General features: G+C 33.9%; 1 protein-coding gene across 1 annotated transcript; it reads left to right on the forward strand.

The window, feature by feature from the left end:
• Positions 1-172: 172 nt before the first annotated feature.
• On the forward strand, positions 173-2364 carry LOC120414057 (transient receptor potential cation channel protein painless-like; the record flags this gene model as incomplete). The annotated part of the gene is made up of 2 exons (XM_052706917.1): positions 173-505; positions 1500-2364. Coding segments are annotated over 2 exons (381 nt in total), but the record flags the coding sequence as incomplete, so codon positions are not given.
• Positions 2365-11721: the final 9357 nt, after the last annotated feature.

An 11721-nucleotide genomic window follows, 5' to 3' on the forward strand; every position in this document is an offset into this window, starting at 1 on the left:
TCTCTTTTTTCTCTCCTACTCACACTCGAACAGGCCGGAAGCAGTGTGAGTGTAGTGTTGTTATCTGCTGCTTGACGTTTCGCCGGGGCGACTTAGAGGTTAGGGTATTGTTCGTTTCAATTAAATCTTACATAATATAGTGGTTTTACAGATTTACATATTATTTTAACTATTTGACCAAATCAAAAACTACAAACGTTACATCTGCTATCTCATTTTGCGTTACACGTTCGGAGTCAGCTTTCACGTGCAATTTTCCAACAACGATGGTGGCGTCGTCGACAGTAACCCTCAAAACGATACCACCGGTAATCCATTCGACAGCTTTTCCAGCTTGTCGGAATCCTTCGTCAAGGCACTGGTCATGATGATTGGAGAGTTTAACGCTCAGGATATACCGTTCTACAGACACCAGTTGAGCTACCTGACGTTTCTGTTCTTTCTGTTTCTGGTTACACTGGTGATCATGAACCTGGCCAACGGACTGGCTGTCAGTGATGTTACGGTAAGTTATTTCTTAATTGGCCTAAGCTTTTATTTTATATTTCGACTTAAGCACATCTTCTAAAAAAATCCCAAATCCCAGTAAAATTAAACATTTCAAAAATCTAGGTACTAACACTGGATTATTTTTTCAGGAACTGCGTCGGAATTCTGAATTAGAACACTAGCAGTTTGGGTAAAAATGTTGTACCGATTTGAAAATATTTTTTCCTTGTAAGTATTGCGCCAAAGATTCTGTATTCAATCAAGCACTCATCAAAAATAACAAGTTAAGTTAATATTAACTCTCAACTGCCCATTTTTTCGTTTTATTTTTATTTTTGTCCTACTTTTGCAACTTTTTTTTCTTCGAAAAACTTTACTGGTCTTATATTTTTTTGTTTTTTGCATTTTTTCATTTTAAGAATTTTGATTTGCATTTATCATGTTTAGTTAATCTTTGTTTTGATAGTATTAGGCTAATTCTACCACCTCCTATCATTATCTTTTGCCTTATTAGTTTTTTTTTATGTTTTTACAACCACTTTTAAATTTTTTGCATGTTTTTTCACATTTTCTGCTATAGAACGACACAACCAAAGATGACACCAGAAAAAATAAAAATTTTAAAAACTTCCAACCCTAAAATTTTCTTAAATTTAATGAGTTCTTCTTTCCAATCCTTTTCAAACATCAAAAACTAGAAAAAAAATTTTTTTGGCCAAACTTTAGACCGAAGCCCGCCTAAAGGCGGGGTTGGGTAGAGGGTTAATCAAACATTAATTCGTGCACAATTCACTGAAAATTCATACTATAGTGAAAACAATTTAAAAGAAAGAATTTAATCACTTTCTATGAATCATTCAACAAGTATGTTTCAAAATAAACTTAGACTATGGCGTGTGGGTTCTGAAGGTTAGACTATCTTGTGACTTGAACTAAGTTTGGTGCATGTCAATTATTAGGCTCTTAATCATTTCAAATTACTCACAATTCATTTTGCAAAACTTTTTCAGGCACTTTCCAGCTGTACAAAGGTTCACTTCTCTGTACGATCGATATGAACCTATAATAATCATAAAAACAGATGAAGGTAACATAATAAAACTGCTTAAGATAATCAGGAAGCAAGACAAAAACCCTAAAAAACCGGAAACAAAAACATCAAATCGGAAAACTCCTAACGATCAGGCACAAAGCACTAGTGAAGTTCGGGTACAAATGTATCCCGAAGATCACGAGACAACTGGCGCACGAGTCACTTCAGAGCGTAATGAAAATCACAGCGCAATCGACACTAATCTTGTTTTGGAAGCTGTCGATATCAATGATCCCAAAAAAGAAGCGGTTCATAAAATTGTAAATGAAGAAGATTGTTTGCCAATATTTCCAGTGCTCAATTTCTGCCACAGTGTCTACCCTGAGATGTGCCATGCATTGAAAGAAATCATTGCCGAAAATGTCATCAAAGAACAAGTACCGGAGCTCAACACAGTCAAGAAGATAAAAGTTCCTAGAAGGCATAATAAACCAATTACCGCTCGTCAAAGGTGGAGTAAACTGCTGCAAGATATCAAAGATGGAAAACTTAAGCGTCAGCAGGTGGCTAACATAAGAAACGAAACAATCAGACAACGAAAAACTGCCGGAGGATAAGTCATGGAACAAACCCACTTAATGTTCTGGAAAAATATATCGAAAGGCTTGTAAGCCTTTCTTATGAAGTTAGTTTGGCGTTTTTTTAAGAAAAATGATAAATTTCATTGATCTATTCTCATTTTACTTTATCTTATCTTTAATAACCTAATCTGTTGTATTGAAAAAGTCCTAAAAGTTAATTTTTGAAATACAGAATTTCTCGAAATAAATATCAGAAGCATAACGTCTGCTGTCCGAAACTGAACAAATTCAATAAAATTGATAAATTTGGAAAGTGACAATGTTCACGACAATGCTACGTTATCCGTGTTTGCATTCAGATATGACATGCCACCTTGCATGCCGCTTTTTAATTTCAGAGAAAATCAAAAATATTCAAAGATATATCACAAAAAAAAATTATAAGCTCGCAGAAAAAACAAAATGCATGGAGGCTGACGTTTCTGAAAACAAATGCAGACAAACAAATAAAGCGGGAAAACGGCCAAACTATCAAAAAGTGCTAGTTTGATTGTTTGTCATAGTCTAATACCTCCTTTTATCAAGCACGGCAATGTAAATGGGTCAATTTGGATTTGTAAACGAAGAAACACAGTAAAAAAATGTGTAAATTTGGAAGGAATAATTTTGGAAGGTTGAATATTCCCCTTTTTATGATGTAATTTTACCTCAATTTAGACTGAAAAAGCGACATTACAACAGAAAAGTGGCAAAATTACACATTTTCAGAGGTAAAATTACATTTTTCTGACATAAAAGACGTACCCCTTTCCAGATGCAATATTACCATGATTTTTTTTCTGTGTAGTGAACGTATACACTTGATATGTTGTTTAAAATTATGTGTGACAGATGTTATATTTATTCACAAGAAAAACAAACCATAATATCAATCCCACTCGTTCTGCAAATAGCTCAGCGGAATGATGCTCACTTCTTGGAACAAAATTAATTTGAATTTGAACACTTACCACGTTCAGGGGAGTTAGCCCTCAACTGCACAATGTTATGAAATTTTGTTTTTGACAACAAGTATCATCATACTAGTTTAACTTAAAGGGTTACATAAATGTAGAAAATCACATAATTTTACACTACTGTAAACTGGGGTCAATCGGGACACATGGGGCGAATTGGGACAGCACACGCAAAAAAGTCCGTTCCCGTAAACGTGAACAACGTACCATGAAAATGGAAACAAAGCAAATTTCATGATAAGATTTTGCACCGTGAACAAATGCATGTTTGCAATCGATTTTCATGAACGTTTGTTCACGAAAAGCCGTAACGCCTGGTCTGGTTACGTTTTTCCTATTCCCGTAATCATAAACTTAGTTCATGGAATTAGGAAACAAATCATACATTTGTTCACGCTATTGCAAACACAAAACATGAATTTGTGGGCGGAGCCACAGCTTTGAAACAGAGACGAAGAACGTTCAGAAATTATATAACGGGAAAGTGACAGTTGTAGGGTATCATTCACTGAATACGTGACGAACTATTTAATTTTGGCTCGGGTACGGATTTAGTTTTTTGCAGTCAGTTATTCGGACGGCAAAATTAGATAATTTTACCAATTTTGGAATTTTTGGCCGCAAATGACAAATACCGGGAACCTGCACAATTCGAGGGCAGCCAACGGACCCTGGACCATCCTGGCCACTCCGGAACGGGTCACCGGTTACCGGTGGCCATTTGGGGACACTTCGGAATTTGCAAGGAACCGGGTCATGTGACGTATCAAAATTCATCAAATTAAAAACTGTGACCGTTTAAAGTGATACCAATGTCCTCTGGCCCAATCTGGCCACTCCGGAACGGGTCGCCGGTTACCGGTGGCCATTTGGGGACACTTCTGAATTTGCAAGGAACCGGGTCATGTGACGTATCAAAATTCATCAAATTAAAAACTGTGACCGTTTAAAGTGATACCAATGTCCTCTGGCCAAACCTGGCCACTCCGGAACGGGTCACCGGTTACCGGTGGCCATTTGGGGACACTTCGGAATTTGCAAGGAACCAGGTCATGTGACGTATCAAAATTCATCAAATTAAAAAGTATTGCTATTCAAAGCGATGCCAATGTCCGCTGGCCCAACCTGGCCACTCCGGAACGGGTCACCGGTTACCGGTGGCCATTTGGGGACACTTCGGAATTTGCAAGGAACCAGGTCATGTGACGTATCAAAATTCATCAAATTAAAAACTGTGACCGTTTAAAGTGATGCCAATGTCCGCTGGCCCAATCTGGCCACTCCGGAACGGGTCGCCGGTTACCGGTGGCCATTTGGGGACACTTCGGAATTTGCAAGGAACCAGGTCATGTGACGTATCAAAATTCATCAAATTAAAAACTGTGACAGTTTAAAGTTATACCAATGTCCTCTGGCCAAACCTGGCCACTCCGGAACGGGTCACCGGTAACCGGTGGCCATTTGGGAACACTTCGGAATTTGCAAGGAACCAGGTCATGTGACGTATCAAAATTCATCAAATTAAAAAGTATTGCTATTCAAAGCGATGCCAATGTCCGCTGGCCCAATCTGGCCACTCCGGAACGGGTCGCCGGTTACCGGTGGCCATTCGGGGACACTTCAGAATTTGCAAGGAACCAGGTCATGTGACGTATCAAAATTCATTAAATTAAAAACTGTGACCGTTTAAAGTGATACCAATGTCCTCTGGCCAAACCTGGCCACTCCGGAATGGGTCACCGGTTACCGGTGGCCATTTGGGGACACTTCAGAATTTGCAAGGAACCAGGTCATGTGACGTATCAAAATTCATCAAATTAAAAAGTATTGCTATTCAAAGCGATGCCAATGTCCGCTGGCCCAATCTGGCCACTCCGGAACGGGTCGCCGGTTACCGGTGGCCATTTGGGGACACTTCGGAATTTGCAAGGAACCAGGTCATGTGACGTATCAAAATTCATCAAATTAAAAACTGTGACCGTTTAAAGTTATACCAATGTCCTCTGGCCAAACCTGGCCACTCCGGAACGGGTCACCGGTAACCGGTGGCCATTTGGGGACACTTCGGAATTTGCAAGGAACCAGGTCATGTGACGTATCAAAATTCATCAAATTAAAAACTGTGACCGTTTAAAGTTATACCAATGTCCTCTGGCCAAACCTGGCCACTCCGGAACGGGTCACCGGTAACCGGTGGCCATTTGGGAACACTTCGGAATTTGCAAGGAACCAGGTCATGTGACGTATCAAAATTCATCAAATTAAAAAGTATTGCTATTCAAAGCGATGCCAATGTCCGTTGGCCCAATCTGGCCACTCCGGAACGGGTCGCCGGTTACCGGTGGCCATTCGGGGACACTTCAGAATTTGCAAGGAACCAGGTCATGTGACGTATCAAAATTCATTAAATTAAAAACTGTGACCGTTTAAAGTGATACCAATGTCCTCTGGCCAAACCTGGCCACTCCGGAATAGGTCACCGGTTACCGGTGGCCATTTGGGGACACTTCAGAATTTGCAAGGAACCAGGTCATGTGACGTATCAAAATTCATCAAATTAAAAAGTATTGCTATTCAAAGCGATGCCAATGTCCGCTGGCCCAATCTGGCCACTCCGGAACGGGTCGCCGGTTACCGGTGGCCATTTGGGGACACTTCGGAATTTGCAAGGAACCAGGTCATGTGACGTATCAAAATTCATTAAATTAAAAACTGTGACCGTTTTAAGTGATACCAATGTCCTCTGGCCAAACCTGGCCACTCCGGAACGGGTCACCGGTTACCGGTGGCCATTTGGGGACACTTCGGAATTTGCAAGGAACCAGGTCATGTGACGTATCAAAATTCATCAAATTAAAAAGTATTGCTATTCAAAGCGATGCCAATGTCCGCTGGCCCAACCTGGCCACTCCGGAACGGGTCGCCGGTAACCGGTGGCCATTTGGGGACACTTCGGAATTTGCAAGGAACCGGGTCATGTGACGTATCAAAATTCATCAAATTAAAAACTGTGACCGTTTAAAGTGATACCAATGTCCTCTGGCCAAACCTGGCCACTCCGGAACGGGTCGCCGGTTACCTGTGGCCATTTGGGGACACTTCAGAATTTGCAAGGAACCAGGTCATGTGACGTATCAAAATTCATTAAATTAAAAACTGTGACCGTTTAAAGTGATACCAATGTCCTCTGGCCAAACCTGGCCACTCCGGAACGGGTCGCCGGTTACCGGTGGCCATTTGGGGACACTTCGGAATTTGCCAGGTCATGTCATGTCAAAAATACAAACATACAAAAATACAAAAATACAAAAATACAAAAATACAAAAATACAAAAATACAAAAATACAAAAATACAAAAATACAAAAATACAAAAATACAAAATACAAAATACAAAAATACAAAAATACAAAAATACAAAAATACAAAAATACAAAAATACAAAAATACAAAAATACAAAAATACAAAAATACAAAAATACAAAAATACAAAAATACAAAAATACAAAAATACAAAAATACAAAAATACAAAAATACAAAAATACAAAAATACAAAAATACAAAAATACAAAAATACAAAATACAAAAATACAAAAATACAAAAATACAAAAATACAAAAATACAAAAATACAAAAATACAAAAATACAAAAATACAAAAATACAAAAATACAAAAATACAAAAATACAAAAATACAAAAATACAAAAATACAAAAATACAAAAATACAAAAATACAAAAATACAAAAATACAAAAATACAAAAATACAAAAATACAAAAATACAAAAATACAAAAATACAAAAATACAAAAATACAAAAATACAAAAATACAAAAATACAAAAATACAAAAATACAAAAATACAAAAATACAAAAATACAAAAATACAAAAATACAAAAATACAAAAATACAAAAATACAAAAATACAAAAATACAAAAATACAAAAATACAAAAATACAAAAATACAAAAATACAAAAATACAAAAATACAAAAATACAAAAATACAAAAATACAAAAATACAAAAATACAAAAATACAAAAATACAAAAATACAAAAATACAAAAATACAAAAATACAAAAATACAAAAATACAAAAATACAAAAATACAAAAATACAAAAATACAAAAATACAAAAATACAAAAATACAAAAATACAAAAATACAAAAATACAAAAATACAAAAATACAAAAATACAAAAATACAAAAATACAAAAATACAAAAATACAAAAATACAAAAATACAAAAATACAAAAATACAAAAATACAAAAATACAAAAATACAAAAATACAAAAATACAAAAATACAAAAATACAAAAATACAAAAATACAAAAATACAAAAATACAAAAATACAAAAATACAAAAATACAAAAATACAAAAATACAAAAATACAAAAATACAAAAATACAAAAATACAAAAATACAAAAATACAAAAATACAAAAATACAAAAATACAAAAATACAAAAATACAAAAATACAAAAATACAAAAATACAAAAATACAAAAATACAAAAATACAAAAATACAAAAATACAAAAATACAAAAATACAAAAATACAAAAATACAAAAATACAAAAATACAAAAATACAAAAATACAAAAATACAAAAATACAAAAATACAAAAATACAAAAATACAAAAATACAAAATACAAAAATACAAAAATACAAAAATACAAAAATACAAAAATACAAAAATACAAAAATACAAAAATACAAAAATACAAAAATACAAAAATACAAAAATACAAAAATACAAAAATACAAAAATACAAAAATACAAAAATACAAAAATACAAAAATACAAAAATACAAAAATACAAAAATACAAAAATACAAAAATACAAAAATACAAAAATACAAAAATACAAAAATACAAAAATACAAAAATACAAAAATACAAAAATACAAAAATACAAAAATACAAAAATACAAAAATACAAAAATACAAAAATACAAAAATACAAAAATACAAAAATACAAAAATACAAAAATACAAAAATACAAAAATACAAAAATACAAAAATACAAAAATACAAAAATACAAAAATACAAAAATACAAAAATACAAAAATACAAAAATACAAAAATACAAAAATACAAAAATACAAAAATACAAAAATACAAAAATACAAAAATACAAAAATACAAAAATACAAAAATACAAAAATACAAAAATACAAAAATACAAAAATACAAAAATACAAAAATACAAAAATACAAAAATACAAAAATACAAAAATACAAAAATACAAAAATACAAAAATACAAAAATACAAAAATACAAAAATACAAAAATACAAAAATACAAAAATACAAAAATACAAAAATACAAAAATACAAAAATACAAAAATACAAAAATACAAAAATACAAAAATACAAAAATACAAAAATACAAAAATACAAAAATACAAAAATACAAAAATACAAAAATACAAAAATACAAAAATACAAAAATACAAAAATACAAAAATACAAAAATACAAAAATACAAAAATACAAAAATACAAAAATACAAAAATACAAAAATACAAAAATACAAAAATACAAAAATACAAAATATTTGAAATATTTGAAATATTTGAAATATTTGAAATATTTGAAATATTTGAAATATTTGAAATATTTGAAATATTTGAAATATTTGAAATATTTGAAATATTTGAAATATTTGAAATATTTGAAATATTTGAAATATTTGAAATATTTGAAATATTTGAAATATTTGAAATATTTGAAATATTTGAAATATTTGAAATATTTGAAATATTTGAAATATTTGAAATATTTGAAATATTTGAAATATTTGAAATATTTGAAATATTTGAAATATTTGAAATATTTGAAATATTTGAAATATTTGAAATATTTGAAATATTTGAAATATTTGAAATATTTGAAATATTTGAAATATTTGAAATATTTGAAATATTTGAAATATTTGAAATATTTGAAATATTTGAAATATTTGAAATATTTGAAATATTTGAAATATTTGAAATATTTGAAATATTTGAAATATTTGAAATATTTGAAATATTTGAAATATTTGAAATATTTGAAATATTTTATTTAATTGAAATATTTGAAATATTTGAAATATTTGAAATATTTGAAATATTTGAAATTTTTGATTTTTTTATGCATCGGTCTTCCTTGAATACTATAATTACTTAATATACTTGAATTACTTAAATTTTTGATAAAAAAACTCGAATACTCTGAATTACTTGAAATACATTACATGTACTTGAATTTATTGAAATGCTTCAAATGTTTGAAATGGTCCTCCAACCCCAACTCCCCTTCTCCTCCCCTCGTTGCTTTTCACCTTGGAACGTGATTTTTCGCTATACTTTCCCCTCCCTCAAAAAGTCCCGGGCTTTATGCAGGAACCCTTGTGGCCATTTCCCCCTGGCGAAACTTACCTGGGCTACCCGCCTCCAGAAGTCGAACGATCGAAAATCCACTCAACAAACATAAACACTTATTAGCAAAGAAAACTTCTTGAAATATCACTCTGAAAATCAATACACAAGCAAATTCCGCCAATCAGCTGGCCAGCACGTCAAAACATGTTTTGTTTCCAAGCGTTACGGTCGACTTTAAAAAAATAACGCAACTTTTCGGCTTTAAACATGGATCACAACTACGTGAACTAGTTCATAACTTCATGAAGTGCACATCATGATTTCATGATTTTTGTACCATGATTTCATGAATTTGTTCACGTTTCCATGAACACGCTTGTTTGCTAAATTCGTGATTTTTTGTTCATGGCTACGGGAACGCTTTTTTTTGCGTGCAGTTTTGACCATGTTGGAGCACAATATTTTGATTTTTCTGGTTGGTTTCGGTTAGAACAGACTCATGCCAACAAAATGTGTACATCCATTTCCAAATTTAAAAGCTTTAAGTGTTCTCAAAACTACTGTCCCTATTCAGACTGTAGTCCCGATTCACCCCAGATTACGGTACAGATTTTTTTTGAATCCACTAAAAACGTGATTTTTAATCACTCCTGAAATCAAACTGAGTGAGAGATGATTTAATTTCAAAATATTGCCTTGCGCAAAGCGAACTTTGTGAGCATTTTTTTCTCTAAAAACCGAGTTGATTTACGGGTGCCACGATATCTAGAGATGGGATGGACTAAATTGACTGTAATTTGGAGTAAAGACTCTGAAAAGATACACAGCTAAAAAAGTAGTAATCCAGCTGCGTGTAAAAGGCCTGGGTGTAAAATAAATATTGCATTATTTTATGCAAATTTAGGTAATTTTAAACCCTGAAATATGTAGCCCATCAGTATGGGAAACCTACTTGACCGAAATGTCATGCCGATATATGCGTTTATCCTTTCAGCTTTACATCGGTCTGATGGCCGAGTGGGTTAAGGCGCCAGTCCTTACAGTTGGTGCTGGGTTTGAATCCCGTCGATTGCAACTTTTTTTTGTGTTTGAAAAAATTGTACATGCAAACTTAAAAAACTAAAAAACTAAATTCTGAAGACTTCAAACGGTGAGGCATTCCAATCCTCATTTTACTCTTAACCTCCCATCCACCCGGGGATTCAAACTGACGACCTTTGGATTATGAATCCAACTACCGACCAGCGACTCTACCGAGGCAGGTTTTATTCCCATGGAGACGACTCTTACACCTGGACTGCGCTAACGATCTAACCCTTTAGGTTAGGCCGGGGCCAACATTTACTTTCCCATCCGACGGCAGGCGTGATCAGACAAATCTCGTCTCAAAATTAGCCACCGGGACCTTCTGAGATCGAACCCAGGCCAACTAGGGTGAGAAGCATCCACGCTTACCACTGCACTTCTAGACCCGGACATTATCAAAAACACTCAAACCCCGATGGTTGGACACCAACTGTTGTCAAACGAACGGTGTCACTTTTTAGTTTGACACCCCTTTTACACGGAGTTCATACACACTAGCAAAAGTTTGTATTGATAGTCTGAGTGAGCGCCGTGTAAAAAGTGACAGTTCGACACTTTTTAGTTTGACCCTGTCAAACCAACGGGGTACAAACTAAAAAGTGTCAAACGAAAAAGTGACCAACCAGCAGCTTACAAAGTTAGGAAGAATTGAGTAGGGATTATAAATTAAATGAGTTATCATCGTTGGTTATCGCCGATAAGGTTATCGTTAACAGCCTTGGAGTACATGTATATTAGAGTGTAACAAAATTACTTTGTTGCGGTAACTTAGTTCATTTTATGTTGTCTTTTTTTTCGATTACAACTCAACATTTCCAATGTCCAAACAAATCAAGCTATCCGTTTCATAGCAACTTCACCCCCGCTACTCCCCCTCCTCGTCCTGTAACTGCTTCCAAAACTTGCGCAGCTCGCCGAATGGATCTCTACCGCGTTCCTCCAGCACGAACGACGTCTTGGTGCGCTTCAGTACAATGTCCAGGGCGTGGGTCAGCGTGGGTCCGTCCATTCCGTGGCAGAACCGCATCCACCGGGGGACGATGTTGAACAGCTGTTGCGCGGCCGCGAGCGACTTCCCAATGCCCGACTTGGTGAGGATGATTCTTCCTCCGAGCTTTGTTTTGACCGTCACCC

The sequence above is a fragment of the Culex pipiens genome, chromosome 2 (assembly GCF_016801865.2).
Source record: "Culex pipiens pallens isolate TS chromosome 2, TS_CPP_V2, whole genome shotgun sequence".
NCBI classification, from domain to species: Eukaryota; Metazoa; Arthropoda; class Insecta; order Diptera; family Culicidae; genus Culex; species Culex pipiens.